The sequence below is a fragment of the Hippocampus comes genome, unplaced genomic scaffold (genome assembly GCF_001891065.2).
Source record: "Hippocampus comes isolate QL1 unplaced genomic scaffold, H_comes_QL1_v1.1 scaffold99, whole genome shotgun sequence".
NCBI classification, from domain to species: domain Eukaryota; kingdom Metazoa; phylum Chordata; class Actinopteri; order Syngnathiformes; family Syngnathidae; genus Hippocampus; species Hippocampus comes.
The window spans coordinates 542,594-565,686 of NW_017805134.1; the positions used below are offsets into that span (position 1 = coordinate 542,594).

The following is a 23,093-nucleotide window of genomic DNA, read 5'->3' on the forward strand; positions in this document are numbered from 1 at the left end:
AAGAACTCAAGTCAACTCACGTCCACCCCTCTTCCTCCTCCCCTAATCAATCCAAAATGATGCATTAGCGCCACCAACAGGTAATCTACCGTATTGCGAGATGAAGATACATTCATGGACCGTCGGAGAAATGGCAATTTTTCCCAAAATGTACTGATGGCAATTTCAGATCAGTTTCTTTGATCTCGGCCCAAAAGCAATACATTACGTCGAATCCTCATTGTTGTTATTGTTTTTTTTATTGCTGTATTTATTAACATACTTGAATGCGACAAAATTAAACTGTAAAATACAAACACAACAGACTGTCAAAGAAGTGTAATATTTTTTGTGATTTTGTTGAACTGTTGTGGGAGCAGCAAAGGCTGTATTAATTGTTAATATTTGATGTCACGTTTTGTGTTGTATTATTTTCAGTTAAATGCTCTGTAAAGCGCGTTGTTCCAGCGACAGCTGTCGTGGAAGCGCTATATAAATAAATGTATTGTATTTTGACGACATTTGGATTTCAGCACGCCACTGGAGGAGAACATGCATTTCTGCAGGGTGGGCAGGAGTCGAAGTTGACACCTGAACATCAGAACTGTGAGGCAGATAAACAACTAGGCCATTGTACTGCCCTCGACTAAAATGGATACAGCAAAATTTAGGATTCAAATTACGTGACTCGTATGTCAGTTTTGATCTCTTTGTAAATGAGGGGAACATCAATGGTTTGTTTTCTTTTTAGGAAATTATGTAAATGATGCTGACAAATGGAACAGTTGCACTTTGCTCAGTCAAATTATTATAGAATAAAACACAAAACAAATGTATTTACTATAGCTGTGACATTATATCAAGAGAGGCAGTTCACACGCCACTGGAAGTTACGAGGAAACTTAGCTGTCTGCGACCCAAACGAAATGGGTTAGGGGCTGACTAGTTCAGAATGTGACAAGCCATAATTTGGTATCCTTTTATTGTGTAAAAAAAGACTAGTCTGCAGGTGTAAATTCTCTTGTTAAATTGGTGCAAACATAACGATGTGGAATTCTTTTTCACATCAATGTGCCATGAGAGATCATCCGGCGTGTCGCAGGAAATTATCCAATTTCACATTAAGGTATAAAATAGTTTTATTTCCTTCAAATAATGTATCTTGCTTCATCAATCTACACTAGACGTAGTTGACAGGCAGAACAATAAAATATTCCTCCACTAGATGGCAGTAGATTCAGTAAATCTCAGTATCCACCTGTTGCCATTCATGCAACAGAAATACTGTACCATATAAACTTTGTGTTCACCTAAACAGGCCTAGATTTGGGATAAAATTCAGACGAGATCAGCACTATTTCACTATACAGTACAGTAGAAACGTTTTGTGACATCGTTAACCCGGGCCCGCCCCATGATTATCCTAATTCTGAAGTATAATTCAACGTCTTTTTTAATTTACTGTTACAAAATCAATCATACTGTGCTTGATAAAAATTGTGTTTTTAAAATATATAATTTTATAGTGGGTGGCCCGGTGATGCTAGCACGTCAGTCGCACAGTGCAGAAGTGCAGGGTTCGATTCCGGCTCCAGCCTCCCTGTGTGGAGTTTGCATGTTCTTCCCGGTCTTGCGTGAGTTTTCTCCGGGTACTCCGATTTCCTCCCACATTCCAAAAACATGCATGACAGGCGGATTGAACACAACACATTGTCCTTAAGTGTGAGTGTGAGTGCGGATTGTTGTTCGTCTCTGTGTGCCCTGCGATTGGCTGGCAACTGGTTCTGAGTGTCCCCTGCCTACTGCCCGAAGACATACAGAAGACAGAAATCCGCCATTGATAAGTATGAAAGCTATTTGCAAACCCGCTTCATATGGAATAAATACGATTGGATGCATTAGCTACAAACGCTTTCACAAAGACCATTTTAAAACTTCATAAAACGTTTGTCGTCACAGCTGACAGCCTTACACTTTATTGTGGCCATTAGTCGTATGGACTTTACACCAGAAGCAGCCTACTACAACTTTAAGAAATAAATGACTTTTTTTTCGCTTCTGCAGGAAATCACATGGAGGTGCTCTTGCGCTCACATGACAGTCCGAGCCATGGCTGAAGAGATCAATGAAGGTACGCTATGTACATTTAGTCCTCGCGTCGTTCTCTTTTTGCGCTCTTTTGCAACTTCGAAACTATTTTTTTACTTTTGCAGCGTGTGTAGAACCGGCGAAGCTAAAGTTAGTTGTAACGATTGCGTTGGGCGTGGGGTCACTCGGTTGAAGTAACGACAAGAAGTCGGTGTTTTGAACTTGTATTTTTGTTCCACCTGCACGTTACTGACAAAAACAAATTAGTAAACCGATAACGTTTTGATGCCGTTTCGTTAAAAGGTGATGTTAATTTGGTGCGCAGTTGAAGCCAAATGATTGTAATAATTCCATTGCACAAATTGATGTTTTAGGCTATTTTACATAAAATGCAGTTGCGGGGGGAAAGCTAACTGTGCACTTTATGCCAGGATTTAAGTGAAAATAAAAGTGAAATTATGCGAGTTGAGCCACCATGAACGGGTTGATCATAAACTAAGTCACAACTGTCACATGCTGAGGTCTAAGTCACGATATGATTTCTGATGATGAGGCAGAACACGATGATGGAATGGTTACCACGTCCAGCTCCTGGGTTCAAATCTGGGCTCTGGCTTTCCTGTTTGTAATTTGCATGTCCTCGTTCTTGCATGGGCTTCCTCCCACATTCCAAATTTTCATTGAAGACTAAATTGTCCGTAGGTGTACTGTGATTGTGGGTTTGAATTTCAACAGGGTAGGCTCCAACTCACCTGCCACCCAAAGAGGACATGCAGTCTAAAACACAGATGGTTTGAAGGGCAGATTGTTAATTTTTGTTCACTTGTTTAAAATCTAACCATCGTCTTTTCCTTTGCAGGCTCAGTTCCTTCTTATTACAGAGAGGTGTACGAGGCCGTCTGCTGCCCAAACGATGAGAGAGTTCTGGGTGAAGTGTTTCAAAGGTTACTCGAAAGCACGAAACTGTCCAAGGCAATTCAAACCCAGGTGAGGTGCTATACAATGTCGTTATTATATGCAGCAAGCACTGTGGCTTAAATGTTTTGTGGCTTTTTATTACGGCTCTTCTTCCCATCCCATCAGTCCACACAACTCTTTAAGGCTCCTCTTTGTACTTTTTGTTAGATTCTGGCCTTCTTATTCTTCTTGCTAATGAGTGGTTTGCATCCTGTAATTTAGTGTGTTGTACCCTTGTTCAAGTTCATGACCTACCTTCAGGTCCACTGAACCTTGTTGTCATTGTCATGAGAATTGTTTTCGGGTTGCTCTTTACATCGCTCCTACTATTTCTGTCATCAAATGCTGCTATTTCCTTTGTGTCCAATTTAGATGTTTCCCATTCAAACTCAGGTCAAATGGCTGTCAGAACACAGCAAAATTGCCAATACCAATACAGGGGAAAATGTGTCACGGTCTGATGAAAACCAAGGTTGAACTTTATGGCCATGATTCCAAAAGGTTAAGTACAGTGGGACTGTTTTTCTTCAGAAATGGGTGCCTTAGACTGGAGGAGGGGATTATAAACGACAGGAAATGGCAGTCAATGTGCACACATGTTTCAGGCTTCTGCTAGAAGAAGAAAAAAAAAGTCAGGAAAAGCCTCCTAGAACATCTGAAATTCATTTGAGGTTCATCAGGCGCAATTGAGTGGTCCCATGGTTGACTCCCATTCAATGCGTTTCAATGTGATTGGTTAATTCTGAACACAGCCACATTACAGTTACAAGAGGGTGTGCACACCTTTGCAACCACATTATAACTCGTGGGACGGTGACGTGTTTGTCGCTGACCCTCTTTGTTTGGTCCCACTCTCAGATCGCCCAACACGTTGACGCGGGCGCCGATGGATCCCTGAGCAAGCTGTCGCTCTACAAAGCGCTCGCTTTAATCGCTGCCGCCCAGCAAGGAAAGCAGCCGGGTCCCAAAGTCTTGGAGAACTACATAAAAGGTGGATAAGGATGTGAAAAGTGAATGTCTTGCTGAATGAGTAGTTTGGTCACTCTTCTGGTTGTTAAAGGTTCATTTGAGCCATCCCCTGTAAGGTTCTTGGTGGCTCATTTTGCGACCACATACAGTGTGGTGGAGAAAGGGAATTACACCCCTGTTTAAATACCAGTTTGTGTGTGTGTGTGTGTGTGTGTGTGTGTGTGTGTGTGTGTGTGTTTATGGAGGGAATGGGGGAATCAAAAAGGTTTATTTATTTTTAAAATCTGTCTCTTTGGGTGGCTATTTTGGCGCTTGCTGTTGACTGAAATCACAGTTGATCAGGTCTCACATAACAACCAATCACGGCTTGGCTTACACATGTCACATGACCAAACACAGAAAACAGGTGAGCCATGATTGGTTGTTACCTGAATGAACTCGGAGGCACTCTGATGTCATTTTCAGTTGACAGCAAGTGGCAAAATGGCCGCCCCCCTGTGATGGATAAAAACAAGTGGATTTTTATGCTTAATAAATATTCCACGAACACAATCTTAATCAGATTTGACTTGACTTCTCCTATAAAATAGTGCAAGTTTCAATACACACACACACACACACACACACACACACACACACACACACACACACACACACACACTGTCGGCAGCCATAAAACACAGATGGTTTGAAGGGCAGATTGTTAATTTTTGTTCACTTGTTTAAAATCTAACCATCGTCTTTTCCTTTGCAGGCTCAGTTCCTTCTTATTACAGAGAGGTGTACGAGGCCGTCTGCTGCCCAAACGATGAGAGAGTTCTGGGTGAAGTGTTTCAAAGGTTACTCGAAAGCACGAAACTGTCCAAGGCAATTCAAACCCAGGTGAGGTGCTATACAATGTCGTTATTATATGCAGCAAGCACTGTGGCTTAAATGTTTTGTGGCTTTTTATTACGGCTCTTCTTCCCATCCCATCAGTCCACACAACTCTTTAAGGCTCCTCTTTGTACTTTTTGTTAGATTCTGGCCTTCTTATTCTTCTTGCTAATGAGTGGTTTGCATCCTGTAATTTAGTGTGTTGTACCCTTGTTCAAGTTCATGACCTACCTTCAGGTCCACTGAACCTTGTTGTCATTGTCATGAGAATTGTTTTCGGGTTGCTCTTTACATCGCTCCTACTATTTCTGTCATCAAATGCTGCTATTTCCTTTGTGTCCAATTTAGATGTTTCCCATTCAAACTCAGGTCAAATGGCTGTCAGAACACAGCAAAATTGCCAATACCAATACAGGGGAAAATGTGTCACGGTCTGATGAAAACCAAGGTTGAACTTTATGGCCATGATTCCAAAAGGTTAAGTACAGTGGGACTGTTTTTCTTCAGAAATGGGTGCCTTAGACTGGAGGAGGGGATTATAAACGACAGGAAATGGCAGTCAATGTGCACACATGTTTCAGGCTTCTGCTAGAAGAAGAAAAAAAAAGTCAGGAAAAGCCTCCTAGAACATCTGAAATTCATTTGAGGTTCATCAGGCGCAATTGAGTGGTCCCATGGTTGACTCCCATTCAATGCGTTTCAATGTGATTGGTTAATTCTGAACACAGCCACATTACAGTTACAAGAGGGTGTGCACACCTTTGCAACCACATTATAACTCGTGGGACGGTGACGTGTTTGTCGCTGACCCTCTTTGTTTGGTCCCACTCTCAGATCGCCCAACACGTTGACGCGGGCGCCGATGGATCCCTGAGCAAGCTGTCGCTCTACAAAGCGCTCGCTTTAATCGCTGCCGCCCAGCAAGGAAAGCAGCCGGGTCCCAAAGTCTTGGAGAACTACATAAAAGGTGGATAAGGATGTGAAAAGTGAATGTCTTGCTGAATGAGTAGTTTGGTCACTCTTCTGGTTGTTCACGGGTCATTTGAGCCATCCCCTCTAAGGTTATTGGTGGCTCATTTTGCGACCACATACAGTGTGGTGGAGAAAGGGTATTACACCCCTGTTTAAATACCAGTTTGTGTGTGTGTGTGTGTGTGTGTGTGTGTGTGTGTGTGTGTGTTTATGGAGGGAATGGGGGAATCAAAAAGGTTTATTTATTTTTAAAATCTGTCTCTTTGGGTGGCTATTTTGGCGCTTGCTGTTGACTGAAATCACAGTTGATCAGGTCTCACATAACAACCAATCACGGCTTGGCTTACACATGTCACATGACCAAACACAGAAAACAGGTGAGCCATGATTGGTTGTTACCTGAATGAACTCGGAGGCACTCTGATGTCATTTTCAGTTGACAGCAAGTGGCAAAATGGCCGCCCCCCTGTGATGGATAAAAACAAGTGGATTTTTATGCTTAATAAATATTCCACGAACACAATCTTAATCAGATTTGACTTGACTTCTCCTATAAAATAGTGCAAGTTTCAATACACACACACACACACACACACACACACACACACGCACACACACACACACACACACACACACAGACTGTCGGTAGCCATTTGCCAGGGTTGCGTCAAGTCTTTTGTGGTATTATTTAAGGCCCTCTCTGTTATTTCAGGTGTGGTCTATATAACGGCCAACTGCCTGAAACTTCCTCCGTGTGCAAGAACCAGTTTTCAGAATTTTTTTGCAGGAGATTAGATTCAATTCTTAGCCATATCAGAATGCATGGGGATGTGGTGAATGAAAGATCAGTCCCGCCCGCACGTATTCTGTCCAATATGTGAGATAGCGGCATTCCTTACATGCGAGGCATTGCTTCACTATAGCTGAGTACAGGAGTAGCGTAGTTTGTAGCCGCGTTCGTGTAAATATTAGAAGTTGAGGGGGGGTGCGGCTGTGTGCGTTCCAGAGTTTCCAAAGCCTCAGCTGGGGGAGCCAAGTGAGTTGCGCGCGCTGAGGATGCAGGAAGCTGAGCAGGACGTGCTGACGCTGTCCCTAAACCTGGACAGGCTGCTGAACAGAGATGCGGTCAAGGTGGAGCTCATACCGGAGAAGAAAGGCCTGTTCCTCAAGCATGTGGAGTACCAGGTCACCACCCTGGTAAGGAAGCGATTGAACTGTCGGAAGTAAATAGCTTTAGCTTTTTGACTAGTTACATCTTTGTTCGAGTGTTTTTTTAAAAATGTAAATCCACACGTGTGCCAAAGTTACATTATAAAAAGCCAGAAAATGAAATGAAGGATATAATGTATAATACATTACGTTTAGATCACTATGGTATCACTGCTACTGTCCAGCAGTGGACCCCAACTTTTTTGTGTCACGGACCAGTTGAGACAAGTACATGCTATTCCTTCTTTTTTTCCACGACTTTTGAATTTCCAGTTTTCAAACACTGGTACTGACAACAAAAATAATTATAGAGTAATTAAACATTTCATTCAGTAGTTTTTTTTTTTTTTTGTCATTCATTTCAAACAGTGCTATTCTACTGTACAACAAATGTAGAATAAAATAAAATAACACAATGAGTAATAAATAAATGGACAAATCGGAAATAATTTTTACGTGATGATCTTCCGTACATCGTTAGGATCATTGCTACTGATCAAAAGATGACACGATCGATTGCTGCTTTCACCCAGTTACTGCCGGCTAGTTATTAGCGACTAAACTGCTAATGTTGACGTGGTGGGCAGGCTGTGCAAACTTGTCGCATTTTCATGCTTTCCACATGATCGCTTGGGTGCCACTTGTTCAAATGATTTAACAGCTTTCTTGAATTGCCTGTTTTTTGACGACATACCATGCACAACAGCTTCCTCCTCGCGATACCACTAAGGGGGAACTTCCCTTGTCAAATAGCTTCATCTTCGGAAGTCACGGCTGCCCGTCAGCTACGCGTTTACCTGTCCAATTTGTTACAATTACTTTCTCTTTGCTGATTCTTCTTTCATTTAATGGCAGATTCTGTTTATTTCAACTTGCAAAGCAATTTTAGAAGGGCGATTCAGATTGGCTAGAGTCCCGCACATCTTTCCGCCACATCCGATGGAGTAAATTTGCTCACAGCTCGCAGGTCTGTCTTTGTGTGGCTCGGTACCGGTCCGCAGACCGATCGTTGGGGACCACTGCTATACTGCATTCACAATCCCAATGACACTGTCCGTCTGCTCGTCAGCAAATAGATCAATAAGACAAAATACTGTATCATAATTGTTTTTACGTTAATTAACAGTTTGGCTCAGTTCGTGCACCCATCTGAATATTTTGTTCTTGACTTTTGCACGATACTGCCATTGGGCTCTTGAAATGCACTGAAATGAAATTAACCGCAAACAACCACATTGCATCCAATCTCTGACAATTTTTTTGCATCCAATGTCTGACAATTTTTTTTTTTTTTGTCTTTCCCTCCAGCGTTACAAAATGTCCGTTTATCGACGCTACAGCGACTTCGACGTCTTCCACGAGATCCTGCTTCAGAAATTCGCCTACAGAGTTGTGCCTTCGCTTCCGCCCAAAAGAATGTTGAAAGGAGGTACAGTGTGTCAACTCTCCACATTCTCCACTCCTTCAACAAAACAGGATGTCCATCTTGACAGTTTGATTGCGATGTAACCCATTTCCTTTTCATATCCTTAACTTGTTGGGCCACACAGCCCAGCAAAGCACTTAATATTACTTGCTGAGACCTGTAATGAAACAAAGGCTTTTTGCCGCAGTCCTGACGTCGGTTTCCGAGCGGGATTTCATCGAGGCGAGGAGGCGCGCGCTGGGCAGATTCCTCAACTTGGTGGCGCAGCACCCTTTCTTCTCAGAGGATGAGCTGGTCAAGACCTTCTTCACCTTCAGCGGCTCTGTATGCCTTTTCCTTTGTCCAAACTTTGCTGGCTCTGCAAAACGAGGAGTGATACCGCCATGGCAACTTCCAGTCATTCATTGTCCCTTATTCCCCCCCTCGCCCGCTCCATTTTCAACACGCTTCACAAACAGGATGTCCAGATAAGGCTGCGTGATGGTTACAAGAAAACAGGCGACGAGTTCATGACAAACAAAAACGCAACTCTGGCAAAGGTTTGTGAATTCATTGAAAGACCTGGCGGCTTCCCGGCAAAAGCTCATGGGATATTTGGCGCGTTTCCCCAGGAATACCTCCCTGCCGACATCCAGGCACAGTTCTCGGTGAGCAGAGAGCTGATCAAGAACATCCACAACAGCTTCTGCAAGCTGCGCGAGCGAGCCGAGAGGATCGCCGAGCGTTCCAAGGGGAACGCCAGTGACCTCCTCATGTTTGGCAGGGAGCTCAGGTATTTTTTTGTTCTTGCACAAGCGTAATTTCATTGGTCTGGAAAATTCATTTTTGTCATCTTTTTCTCCACAGCACGCTGAGCTCCGACACGTCGTCCCTTCCGTCGCTGGCCTCGTCACAGAGTACATGGAGCCGTCTGTGTCAGTCTCTCAAAAGTCTATCGGTGGAATTTGCCGTGCTCTCGGATAAAGCGGCTCAGCAGGTAACAAGGCGCAATCTCCCAATCTCAACGTGTCAACGGGAAGTAAACATCGCTTTGCTTCCATGTCCTCAGTGCAGGCGGGAAGAGGATGACGTCGTGGAAAGGCTGAATCTTTTCCTGGATTTGCTGCAGTCGTACAGAGTTGAGTGCCTCTTGGCGTTTGCCAATTAGGTTTCTTGAAGGTGTAAAAAATAAAAGAGACGTAATCATCACTCGTCCACTCCAGGACTTGTGCGAGCGCCACGAGAAGGGCGTGCTCCACGAGCATCAGCGGGCGCTTTACAAGTACAGCGTGATGAAGAGGCAGATGATGAGCACCACCGTGCAGCCCAAAGAGCACGCATCCATGGAGCAGCTCGAATCGCGGATTGTTCAGGTTAGACTCGTACGTCCTATCCGCTGAGAAATGAAAGGAAATGTTGATAAAGGGTGCTCATGTTTTTTCTGTTCTCGTCCTTTGATTCTATTTCTAGCAAGAGACTGCCATACAGATCATGGAGTTGCGGAATTACTTTTCTCTGTTCTGCCTCCACCAAGAGACGCAGCTCATCTTCACCTACTTGCCAATCACCTCCCACATCCTGGGAGCCTTTGTCAACTCCCAGGTGCAAGGACACCGAGAGGTAACGCTGTGCTTTCTATTTAGAATACTTCCGCTTATGCGGCCATTGCCTACATATTCGTTGGTCTCTACTCAGAAATTCACATCTTATTCTTTGGAAACTATGGCCAGATATTTGTTTTTTTGACGTGGAGGGAGGTATCACGTTGTTGTATTATTTTTGTGTGCTTTCTGAAACACTCTAAAATGCCACAAGATGGCGCCAAAGCCCCGTCTGTACAGAAAAGGAATCGCGTACAATAGGTCCTCGATGTTGAATTTTTTAATCTCAATTGAGAGATGAGATTTTTGTGATTGGGAGTTGATTAACTTAGCCTCGAGGCAATAGGTGAGTTTTTCAGCGAGTAACAGAGGATAGTGGAACCCCCCCCCCCCCATAATGGAGGTGTTCTTTGTAAAACGTTTAACTGAACCATAATATGAAATATTTTGTTCATATCCTGCTATGAGTGTCAGGAAGGTTTTGAATGATGAGTCCAAATACTTTATTTTTTCCGCCCCTCTCCAATCGATTTTTTTTTTGTTTTGTTTCTATTGTTCTATTATAAGCATCATACCAAATGATGGAAAAATAAGATGTTACTCTCTTTCCAGATGGGCGCGGTGTGGAATGAACTCCAGCCCAAGCTCAGCTGCCTCTTCGTTGAAAACAACGGCTTGAAACCCGCCCTCGAATAAATGGGTTCGTGACGCAAAAGGGAAACTGGGCGGGGTTTAAAAAGAAAAAAAAAGCTTTCAATTGCACAGCACACATTTCACTACAAGTGGTTTTTCCTACCACTCTCCATTTGGGTTTATTAGGTTTGGCCTTTTGACATTTTGGCTGTCGGCTAATGCTCCCAATGTCCAAATTAAACTTTTACTGCCAACTCGGAAGGAAATTCTCCAGGCTGTAAGGGACCAGGTAGCACAGTGGACATTCCTGCCCTTTATGTTCTTAAGTTATTGCATAACAAGTGGAGGGAATAAAATCGAGTATTTTACTTTATTTAAATCCTGGGAACACTGTTTATTTTTGCTCCCAGAATTCCGATATTTGATACAGATGATACACATCTTTATCTGTTTGCTTCCCATTTTGCCGCCTTGTTTTATGCAGTTTGCTCATCGTTGACATGACAACTCCCACATGCTTTGGTTGAAAAGCTAATTCAAGGGGCCGACGCTCCAACATGCACAATACCGTTTCAACGCGAGCTGAGCTTTGGAATGACACTACACTTCTCACTCCAGATGTGCAATATGTAAAGTATGAATCCGACCAACCAGGTGATGAGTTTCAAAGCTGTTTTGGAACACTTTTATTCTTATAAAAAAACAAAAAGACACCTCCTGGAAAAAAAAAGGAACCCTTGGTCTGATTTGCACAGCTTCCAAACAATACTGCACAAACATTCATTTTGGTGGCATTTTATAGGAAATTAACTCAGAGATGACTGATGAATCTGTTGATATTTTGCTCCACTGAGGAATAAAGAATGAAAATGCCTGTTTTGTGTTTTTTAATCGTGTAACCAACAAAAAACTTTTTTTTTGCACTTAAAAGCAGAGCCAACATTCCTAACCAACATTTAAGTGACTTTTGCAATTAAACAACGCTGTTGCTTTACAGATGCGATTGCACTTAGGCTGCTCACAACCGTTAGGGGGCAGATTTTCATGCTAGCTTGTGATGAGATAAGGATGGGCATTTCGTACATTTTATGATCTGATTGTTCTGAACTCCCCAAGTCAGTGTTGTACTGAGAATCCACAAGTGACACACAAAAAGGTTTGGTGTTACCTGTGGATGTCACAGGATGGCATAAAGCCACGTTGTTTTTCTATTTGACAAAGCTATGCCGCTTTTTTCGATTAGACAAAGCTTTGGTTTGATGAAAAGAAGTTTCTCATTTCAACTTAGGCACCAAGTCGCCAGACTCATTTCATGAGATGCAGCTTTGGCCTAAGTCCTCTTCAGCATTCACATGAAATTTCTTGCGTAACGGCAATGGCAATTTCTAGCACAGGATATTTTTCACATCAGTACTTCGGAGTGTTGGCTGAACACTGAGGAATGCGACACCTCCCACGCAGCTTCCGAGCATCTCACAACTCCTCCACCTCATCCAGCTTGTAGCTCAGAATGACGTCGTGGCCCTGGAACTGAAAGTAGCCTGCAAATTTCCTCTTCTGTAGCAGCAGCGGGAACCACAGCTTGTCATCGGGCCACATTTGGTCAAAAGGGATTTTGTCACGGTCGAACCACTGAGGTCTCATTTCTACAGCATGGGGAAAGTGAAAGTTTGCAACATGTTCTCAATTAAAAGCTTCATAAAACTGGTGCTGTGGAAACTCTTACCTTCCGTTTCCGTTGGCTCTCCATTGTACGAGTCGGCCCTAAAAATATGGACGTCGAGCAGCTGCGCATCACTGACCATTTCAAATTGGATGTTTCCAACCTTTTCTAGTGTGTCCACTGTGAGGCCACTCTCTTCAAGGAGTTCTCTGACCCAAAAGGAAAAACAAATTGAAATGAATGGACACATACACACAGAATGTGTTCCCAATGTTTTGTTATCGTGAAATCACTCTGTGAGTACTCAGAGTGAAAATTCATACTGGTATAGGTCTGAAAAAGTATCTAACATCCCTAGTTATTATACAGTTATATGGTCATCATGGCCCCCTGACGGAAACAATGTGGACATGGTGACCTGTGACCAAAGCAAGTTTGACACACTCATAAAACGTTTTGAGTTTGTCAAATCATTTTAATACAATAATAAACATAAATGGCGGCATGGCGGTCGACTGGTGAGCACGCCGGCCTCGCAGTGCACAGCTTCAACCTTCCTGTGTGGAGTTTGCATGATCTCCCTGTGCCTGCGTGGGTTTTCTCCGGGTACTCAGGTTTCCTCCCACATTCCAAAAACATACATGGCAGGTTGACTGGGAACTCCAAATTCTCCCTAGGTGTGATTGTGAACGCAAATGGTTGTTCGTCTATCTGTGCCCTAAGATTGCAACTCTTGTGAGGATAAGCAGATTTGAAAATGGATGGATAGATTGATGGATAATAAACAAATATTACTATTGAGAAAATGTTCTTTCATTATATGAACCAAAGGCACACTACCATATACACAAATTATTTTTAAGCATGTGATATTTACTGTGATGACAGTCTACTGCTAAGACGAGATGCATGAAACAAAAGTTTATAGAACAGTATATACCAACAATATCATCTCCTTGTCAAATATGAACGGACCTTCTTGCTCCTTCTTCAACAGTTTCTCCACTTTGGACTTTGCCCCCAAAACCATTCCATTTCCCAGCCCCGAATCCTCGCTTCTTCATGCCCAGTAGCACCCTGCCAGGCTCGACCACCAGAACCAGAGTCAGGAGCTTGGAAGTCAGCATCCCACCTGTCTCAATAGAGGATTCGACTGCAATTACGTCGACCGATAGGACACGTCAAAGTTACGTCCTATTTCTTTTTGCTCAATAAATAAATTCCCGCTTTCAGTGTATCTCTCCGTAATACAATCGACTCGAAACAAACGTGAAAGGTTCCTACACTAAAACAAATTAACAACTTCAGTCCTGACACAAGTCGAAAACGAACCACGAATTATATATTGTGTTGAAAGAAAACAACAAACGCCCGCGAAGGAGGCTAATTGTCTAGTTCAATCAAACTAAAACGAATACAGTAAACGTCGACTACGTAGCATCATTGTCTTGTTTCAGGGGACATATATTAGTTGATGCACGCCATTCACGTGAAAGTAACACTTCGACGCATGCGCAGCTCAACCGAGTTCCTGTTACTCTCCCTGGTCACTTTTGCCCTCCAAATTTGATTCCAAAACATGTTTTGTCTTCTCCACCGGAGATTTTTGCATTCGTCTTGTCGCCTCCAGAAGAAGAAAAGCAACGCGGAGCGCAGGTGGCTTGCGCGGCAGACGAACGACCCTTACGTCAAAGCTTCTCAGGCTCTAAACTTCCGCTGCCGGAGCGCCTTCAAGTTGCTGGAAATCGACGACAAGTTCCGTCTCTTGCAACCGGGAAGCTGCGTGGTGGATTGCGGGACGGCGCCCGGAGCCTGGAGCCAGGTTGCTGTGCACCGGGTCAACTCAGCGGGGACCGGTGAGTGCATTTTTCGGGATTAGTAATTAAATGAAGCGTTGTTTGGCTAGCCAAGAAATAACTTTACATGTCTTGCGTATAAACTGTACATCAGAGCAGTTCGGTGAATAAGTAAAGAGAAAAGAAAAGTCCGGAAAAGTGTAATACAAAAATAACAAAATAACTCCACAGAAACAATAACTGAAAAAGGCCGCAATAAAGGCTTGGAAAAACATTTCAAATAAAGACTCCAACAGTCTGGTGAAGTCTTGGTGAAGACACCAAATATTAAATGCTATTCACTTTAAGTTCATTTAATTAATAATGTCCGTTCCGGTATTTTTGCTCACTTGAAAAGTGGGTGGCTGCAAACAAAAGGTGCTCTTCCCCGAGTTATTTTACACATCTCGATGTTAATGGCATGAAATAAAAGCTGGAATTCTGACCTTTTGTTTCGTATTCATCTTTCAGTGTGAAACCCAATTGTCTTCAGTATACAACAAAATCAAAGGAATTATCCTTGCTGTCCCAAAACATTTTGAGGGAACTGTACCATACTTTGAAAATCACTGCTGTCCAAGCTGCATTGTAGACAGTTTGACAAGATAATGTGTTACATATTGGCATGTCCATTACTGCTGTGCATTTTCTGCATGCATATCCACTTCAAGATAGATAAATTAACATTAGTGTGTTTTAACTGAAGATCCAACGTTACCCCGGGGTACAGTCGTCGGCATTGACCTCCTAAACATACCACCTCTGGATGGCGCCCACTTTCTGTCCAACCACAATGTCGCCGACCCCGCCACACATGCCAAGCTGTCTGAGGTCCTGCCCGGCGGCCGGGCTCATGTCCTCCTCAGTGACATGGCGCCCAATGCCAGCGGCTTCCGGGACCTGGACCACGAGAGACTCATCGGCTTGTGCTCGTCGCTGCTTGACTTGGCCGAGATGATTTTGCACCCCGGAGGCTCTCTGCTGTGCAAATACTGGGACGGCGCCCTGACCTGCCATCTCCAGGACAAACTCTGTCTCGTGTTTGGGAGCGTTCGGAGTTTAAAGCCACATGCGAGTCGCAAGGACTCTGCGGAGAGGTATTTCCTAGCCAGAAACTACAGGAAACCAGTCAATTCATAGACTTCATTACCTCGACCAAGGACAATATATTTACTGTTTGGGATGAGCCGTATTTTTTTTCCCCCCACGGCTATAACTTCAACTTTAGCACGAATGTTTTGTCTTAAAGAATTTTGATTCAAGTGTGCGTTGTGTTTACAAGGTTATGTCAAACCATGCGTCAGTCTAGATTTGATCCACATTTGAGACTAATTGCCATCTTCCAGACCTTCAAAAATTCATCTGAAAATGCTCGGATTTTGGTATATCTCCCGAATCACATGAGCTTAGCTTGCCATTTTATGAAAATGTTTCTGTAAGAATATTTGTTACCAAAATGGACACAGTTTGCCTTACTGTAACCGAGGAACCATATGACTTCTTCTGGTTAAAGAGTGGATAATGACCATATTGAAAAAAACGATTAACTAAAAGCAAAAGAATGTCTTGTCTGATTTAATATGCAAACTAAGGTGTGATATTTTTGAAATGTTTTTTTTTCCCCCAAGATTTGCTGTAACGTGTCTCCCAACATGAATCAGGATAAAATATTACCCTACCTACCTTATCGAAATAAATAGTATTGTATATTACTGTGTGTCTGAAATACAAATAATAAATTTATGATTGACTGAAATGAAAGAAACGCTGACAGTTTACGAAGTTATTAAAATTAGTCAAAATTAAATGGGTCATGAACTAAACAAATCTTGGGTGAACATTTTTTCCAGTTCCATCCACCGGTGTTGGTGAAGGTCTGAATTTCCTGCATAGTCGGTAAAAATAACTTTTAGTATTTAACGATTGGCCACCTGTTAGAAAAACAGAATACAATCGTAATGAATGAATAAAAAAAATTAAACATCGTCTCCTAATTTTGGGAATGGTTGTTTGAACTGCTCTTGAATAAAAGGTAGAAGCACTTTACCCTTTTCATCAATAGGTGGCACTGTTGAGGCGATTGAGAGAGTCCACGATGTACCCTGCATCCTTGCATCCTTGCAAAGTGCAAACCAAACAGTGTTGCACCACCGGCTTAGAAATATGTAAAGCTTTACAAGAAACATATGCCCGGAGAGCTCCAATGAACCTCCTAGTTGGCCCACAGTGTTTGTCCTACACACTTACTTTGCTGTTTGCCTTGCGAGGAGTGGAAAAGACATTTTGCGGCACTGCTCATGCTAATAATTAGCACCGGCGGCCATGTGGAAATATCTCACTATGTCATTGAGAGTGACTGATGAGGAAGCCTCACATATTGCATGACTAATGGCGAGGAAGAAGCACAGCGGAGGAGCTTGGCGCACAGAGAGTGTGGCTGCTGTCAGGCAAAGGGGAAATATTAGCAGTCTGGTGCACGCCTTGCCTTGAGACACTGCAATACTACATAGGGGTCATTCTCATGCAGTGGCTCTCACACTTTTGCTCGCTTTTCTATTTGGAGACAATTTTCCCGGACTGGAAACAATGGGAACGATCCATTCGGGTCACACTGTCACTTTGGAACATTTTTATCCATCATCATCAAGTGTAAGAAGATGTATGTTTGGTTAAGATGAAATGATTCATCGACAGTTGAATGACTTTTTTTTTTTTTTTTTTGGGCTGGTCCATCTTTGGACCCAGAACAAAACAAAAAAAAAAATGGAACAACACTGTCTACACCCTCAAAACTATGAGGTTAACAACCACCCAAATTTTTCTTTCCTGGAGTTTAATAAGCTTTAAATTAAGCAGGCTGTTGTGTTTGTTTTGCCACAAATGTGCGTGACTCTTCCCTATAAAAGGCAAAAGCCACCATTCGGGAGCGGCTTTTCTTGTCCTCTGTGAGGGATTGAATGGAGCTTTTTGTCAGTGGCAGCATAATGCAGAGTCACAGCATTGTTGCCTGCATGCACATTCACAATTCTAATGGACTTTTTACTGTATATGTATTTACGCTTCCTTCCCTAAGTACCACAAATAATGTACATGTGCTATCATAATCACGACATTTATGTGCCTTTGCGACACCGCAAAACTGCGTGCATTTCTTTTCTATAGAGCTTGTCCTTAGGAGGATTGTGGGTAAGCTGGAGGCTATCCCAGATGACTTTGGGACTCGTCGCCAGGCAATTTTAGTGCACATATAGACAAACAAGCATTGACACTCATATTTCGAATGATGGAAAATTGAGAATGTTCACTCAACCTAATCTATATGTGTGTGTGTGTGTGTGTGTGTGTGTGTGTGTGTGTGTGTGTGTGTATGTATGTATACATATATATATATATATAATATGGCATCACTTTTATTTGTGTATTCCATTGAGGTTACCAACGCTGATGGGTGTTCTCCTGGAATTCTGCCAATCAACAATAAAAACAATATATTAAAAATGACAACATGAATACAATTGAGAAAATGAGAAAAAAAAGTAGAAAAAAATGAACATTAAAAGTAGTTCAAAAATAGAAATGAAGTCAAAAATCAAAATCATACAATCATTAAAAAAAAAAAAAAATCTATTTGTACCCGTGTAGTAGTGTCATCCAAAGTGTGCCTTTTGTCTTCTTCCTTGTAATTATCCCCTCAGAGACGACTGGATTGCGCCATTGTTTGCAGTTTATACGGATTAGGTCTTGTGTCTTAGTGGCAAACGTTCTTGCAGGTTTTAGCGGCTGATGACATGTTATTTGACTCATCGCTTTCATTGAAAAGCGTTTGCCCTGCCCTCGATTGATTTTCAAAGGCTCCCACATTTTGTTCGTGTACTACCCTCGCGTTCCGTGAAATGTACAGCGTACTAAACTGCGGTTTTACGAATCACCCGCAGCTTTGCTGTATATTTCGCCTCCGCGCCGAAGGCTCATGGTAACTCGGAAGCCTCGGCACGGGTAGAATACACGCCTCATATTTACGAAGGGTCAATAATATTGACGCGCTGTCTGCAGCTTGCACCGTTGATTAACTCACTTCATTCAGATCTACTCTCAGGGGCTTGTTTCCGTCGCGACTGCAATCGATGGCCCTTTCTGTTTGTTAAGCAGTCACGTGACCTCCACTTCCTCCCAAGCAGCAACATCATCATATGCTCCGTCGCCACATTCGAGCTACATGATGGAAAAAATGATGTATCGCGTGAAAGGACACAAACTTCAACTTTGAGTACCGGTAATGTCTGGCTACGATTACCGAGCGTTCAAAACTTCTATTTTAAGGCAGATGTTAATTAGAGTCTAGTTTCTCTCTGTACCAGGGGTGTCAAACTCATTTCACATTCCGGGCTACATACGGCCTCGGTAGATGTCAAGTGGGCCGGACCATTAAAATTATACCATACTCTGCTATAAATAACCAAAATAATATGTCTTTCCTCTGTTTTGGTCTAAAGAAGCATAAGAACATTCGAAAAATGTTGAAATTTAATGAACATATCTTTTACAAAATATTTAATGAAGAACCTTAGATTTCCTGAGACAAATGTGCAATGTGTTTACTTTTAACATTCACATATGTGCATTGCAACTGATCCCACTGATTGCACAAAACTTTAACCAGTAATTGGTATTGAAAAATATCGTCATGCACTTTAAGATTAAACGAGATTTATAAAGAAAGGAATTTTTAAACCATTTACACATGTGCATATAAAATCTAAATTTAAACCCTGCCTACACCTTACAGACTAAGGAGAGTGCTATTAAATGTGTAAAGAAGAAAGTATTCATGTCTTTGATAGCGTCTGCTGTGTTTGGGTCTGTCTCAGTGACAGACTGAGACTGCTGTTGTCTTCTTCTCTGATCAAAACAATGTTGTCTTCTACTCTGATCAAAACAGTGTGCCACCTAGTGGATGCTCCCTAAATTACACCTGATTAAAAATATTAATTCCGTGTCTTTTATGCATTTTTTCATTTTTAAATTATCCTGCGGGCCTGATCGAACCTCCTTGGAGGCCGGTCCCAGCCCGCGGGCCCTATGTTTGAGACCATTACTCTATACCATATGCCTGGTGCTCTTCTGGAGATGGTCCTTCACACTTAACTGCTTGTTATCTGCGGTGATGTTAGCAGCAGACCAGTATCGTTGCTGTCATCGTGGAACTATTATCTTTGTTCATACGGTTTTGTTGTTGTGCCCGTTGTTTTCTTCTCTCCTGCTCAACCCTTCTGTCCCGTTTTCCCTATCTATCTGCCATCTGTCCCTCTTAACACGTCTCTCCATCTCAAACTCAACTGAGAAACGGTAATCAATTGCTACTTTAGAGCACCCCGTTGTCTGTCCGTAAGCGCGCGCATGCATGTCACAGACACCCCGATGGGCGACATTTAAGGCACGAGGGGCTTGAGGCCAAACATGTTTGTATGTGTAGGCATAAGAAAGATGCTAGACAAACTAGCATCCATTTGTAAATATAACTAAGTGTCTATGGGTGCATTAAACTATTTTCCTTCAGCTTCTGTCTTGTCTTCTCGTTGTTTGTTTCTCATCTTGTACTCCTATCCATGCCACAAAACAAGGACCGTTACTTTTAAAAGTGAGACATGCTATTCCCAAGACTTTTATAATGATGCTGTTCATCTCTAGTGAGCGGCCGGGTCTCGCGGCGACACTCGAAGCCGCATTGGCAGTGATTGTCGGTTACAGTTAAGTTGAAAGACGGATGTCTGAGATACAGGACCGACCATCGCTCGGTTTCCCCCCAGCAGTTACCGTCATTTGATTTGGACCCCAGATAATAAACACAGTCCAAAAAATGTGAGTCTGGATGGCTTGGGCGCCGTGGGAATACAAAGAAAAGAAGGATAGAGACAAATTGGTCCGCACATGTCAGTAAAGTCGGATTCGCCGGGCGCTGCAATTGGATTAAACTTTTCAGCGGTCTGACTAGACATTGATGTCCAGGCCTCCAGCGGCGCACCACGGAGTCTATTTGCCGTGGCTGGCCAGAGTGAGGCATTGATCTCACCAAGCTCCTGTCGGCGGAGCGCCGACTATTTGCCTCATTTGTATTTCATATTTTATCTAATGCACGACTTACACAAACATGCCTTCTGTTGAGCATGATTAACAATTACAGCACAGCTTCGAAAGCTGAAGGCCCACATTCGATGAATGGTTTAGCTTCTTTCTTGGGCTGAAAACGTGCAAAGACTAGGATGTCTGGAGTACTCAGTTGTGGAGCTAGAATGTATTTTTCACCTTTTCGGTTTTCCAGATTTATTATTATTATTTTTTTTTGTGAGGCTAAAACACGCCCAATGTCTCACTTTGGCATCTGTCTGGAATTTTTTTTTTTTTTTTTTGTGAGGCTAAAACACACCCAATGTCACACTTTGGCATCTGTCTGGAGTCCCTCCGGATTATTTGAACTTGAGTGCTTTGGTAGGCTTCAACTGATATCTGGCGGAATTGCTGAAGGCTGTTAGCTGACTAGCTATGCCTTACACCCTAAAATGGCCGCTTTAGAGCGCCTCAGTGTCAGCTATGTGTGTTGCGCAGTGAACAAGAAGAGGGAATTTTCTTTTTCATTTAACAGTCCGACTTGACAGCTAGCGTGTCGACCGGGGTTTCGGGCAGGCGTGGTCGCTCTAGAGTGCCTCATTGTCAGCTGTGAGTACAAGTGAGTCATGCAGAGAAATGTCACATTTTAGTGTTGATTTTTTTTTTTTTTTTTTTGCATTCACATGACCGTTTAGAATTTTATAAATTAAGGTGCATCGGTGTCCAAGGGTTTGGCTGTTTATTTCTGCCCGGTGATTGGTTGGTGACCACTTTACAATGGCAGCACAATATCTATGACTAGTTTTGGGTCCTAAGCAAACTTTGTCTTTGTGCACTTCAACTCCTTGTGGTTGCTTTTCATTTTCATTGGATCATTGCTATGGCAGAGGAGATATAATTACAAACATAATGCAGGTAATGTGGTGTATGGCATGCAGAGTGTATCTGAGTTGATAAACTCAGCGCAGCCTATTAAGTAGCCCGCCAACGAAACCTTGGAGGGCAAAGCAAGCCTCTCCTTTCCGACACGTGCCCCGCATTGCAGAGCTTTATGAAAAGGAGAGATATTGTATCGATAAGTTTGGTGTTTTGGACACGTCTGGAGGCCACAGAAGAGCTTTTTTTTCCTTTGGCGCAGGAGATGAGGCGCTTGCGTTAGTCCAGTCCTCCTTCAAATTATTGTCAAAGTGGCGGAGGTAATTTGTAGTCACACAAGACACGTTTTATCACGGTGGGAGACCAGTACAGACCAGTGCAAACAAACTTTATTTATTCATTTATTTATTATTACGGAAACTGAGCGTCTTGTTTTGCTGCTCTTAAATCCAACATGCATCTGTAATATACAATTGAAACCTTTAAAGCAAGCCAGATTCAAAATATCTCATTGATCAATTTTGTATAGAAGGTGCGTTCCATTCTGCGTCTGTCTCGGTCATGTGAAAAAAAATAGCACAAAAAAAAAAAAAGTAAGCCCACAAGCAAAAATAAGTGGCTAAGAAATGTCTCGCTAACTTCTTTAGAAAGGGGAAATGGCCAAATAATGAGACAGAAGAAGAGTCCACAGCACCCAAGAAAAAGAAAGCTGGATTTCAGAGACAGTAACAGCACTGCTTTGGTACTGTAGAGACTAAAAGACAAGCCTGTGATTTTTTTTTTGAAAGAAAAAAAAATTGTGAAGGTCAGAAGCATTTACTGATGGCCTTCAAATCAAATCGCACTTATCTCTAATCTGGCCTCGTTACCCGTCTGCTTTAAAAACCAGGCCACGGTAACAACTGACTGTCAGATTATTAGCCTTGCTCACGACTCTGTCTTGACATTTTGACTCATAAAGTATCGTTTCATGTAAGTAGTTCTTATTGTTATACTTTGGTTTGTATTCTTGCGTATTCGATTTACTTGTCCTTTGAGTTTGCCAAGTGATTCACGTTGTTCTCGTTCCTTGCCTTTTGCAAGCGTTTTTGGTTTCGCTTTTTCCTGGTTCTTTGTTACCAGAGTCCTTCGTCGTACTTTGTCGGTCTTGTGTTCTTTATAAATATTTTTTTGTCAAATCTCTTGTCTGAGCCCATGTTTGTGGAATCCTCTTCTCTCCGTACCATTCCGGACACCTGACAGAATAACCCGACCACATTGATTCTGTAGACTCAGACGAGACTAGGCACGTGCTGGCCAACCAAGGAGCTGCTCGATGCTGTCGCCCTGCTGGCCCACTGGTTCGAAGTGTTAAATTCTCGTGTCACGCACGTAGGCGGCCAAGGAATAGCCCCGCACCGACCATACGACTGCGCCATTGATTTATTACCTAATGTCCCACTGCCAAGTTCTCGTCTCTACCGAGTCTCCCAAACCGAACAGGAAGCACTCAGAGAGTGCATCTCTAATTCATTAGCTGCCCGTTTAAATCGTCCGTCTGAGTCACCTGTAGGAACGGGCTTTTTCTTTATCGAAAAGAAAGATAAATCATTGCGTCCTTGCGTGTATTATCGTGGGCTCAACGACATTAATATTAAAAATAAATATCTGCATCCATTACTCTACTTCATCTTTGCTCCGCAGTGCTTACCATTTGGTCCGGATTTGTGAAGGGGATGAGTGGAAGGCACCCTTTAAAACACCATTAGGACATTTTGGAAACTATGTCATACTTTTAAATTAACTAATTACATTATTTATGTTTTAGGCGGACCGGTAGTCAAGTGGTTAGCCCGTCGATCTCACAGTGCAGAGGTTGTGGGTTTGATCCCAGGCTCCGGCCTTCCTATGTGGAGTTTGCATGTTCTCCCCGTCCCTGCGTGGGT

General features: G+C 42.7%; 3 protein-coding genes across 6 annotated transcripts; 2 read left to right on the forward strand and 1 right to left on the reverse strand.

The window, feature by feature from the left end:
- Positions 1-4: 4 nt before the first annotated feature.
- Positions 5-11,409, forward strand: snx8a (sorting nexin 8a). Of its 4 annotated transcripts, none has more exons than XM_019866445.1 (14): positions 5-80; positions 2,044-2,110; positions 2,927-3,054; positions 3,883-4,015; positions 6,848-7,038; positions 8,359-8,479; positions 8,664-8,800; positions 8,935-9,015; positions 9,088-9,248; positions 9,323-9,452; positions 9,525-9,593; positions 9,679-9,828; positions 9,926-10,075; positions 10,669-11,409. In XM_019866445.1, the coding sequence occupies exons 2-14, from the start codon at positions 2,074-2,076 to the stop codon at positions 10,750-10,752; spliced, it is 1,572 nt and encodes a 523-aa protein (XP_019722004.1). In that variant the 5' UTR covers positions 5-80; positions 2,044-2,073; the 3' UTR covers positions 10,753-11,409. The 4 variants fall into 4 exon arrangements, with proteins under 4 accessions (XP_019722004.1, XP_019722005.1, XP_019722003.1 ...); XM_019866446.1 differs by lacking the exon at positions 5-80 and adding an exon at positions 1,806-1,823; XM_019866444.1 differs by lacking the exon at positions 5-80 and having other exon boundaries at positions 1,849-2,110.
- On the reverse strand, positions 11,363-13,591 carry nudt1 (nudix (nucleoside diphosphate linked moiety X)-type motif 1). Its single transcript, XM_019866454.1, has 3 exons — positions 13,328-13,591; positions 12,416-12,561; positions 11,363-12,335 (listed from the first exon to the last, which is right to left on the reverse strand). Exons 1-3 carry the CDS (start codon positions 13,477-13,479, stop codon positions 12,163-12,165), a joined length of 471 nt encoding a protein of 156 aa, XP_019722013.1. The 5' UTR covers positions 13,480-13,591; the 3' UTR covers positions 11,363-12,162.
- A 199-nt stretch (positions 13,592-13,790) lies between these two features.
- mrm2 (mitochondrial rRNA methyltransferase 2) lies at positions 13,791-16,014 on the forward strand. Its single transcript, XM_019866453.1, has 2 exons — positions 13,791-14,208; positions 14,894-16,014. Exons 1-2 carry the CDS (start codon positions 13,932-13,934, stop codon positions 15,325-15,327), a joined length of 711 nt encoding a protein of 236 aa, XP_019722012.1. The 5' UTR covers positions 13,791-13,931; the 3' UTR covers positions 15,328-16,014.
- The last annotated feature ends 7,079 nt before the right edge of the window (positions 16,015-23,093 follow it).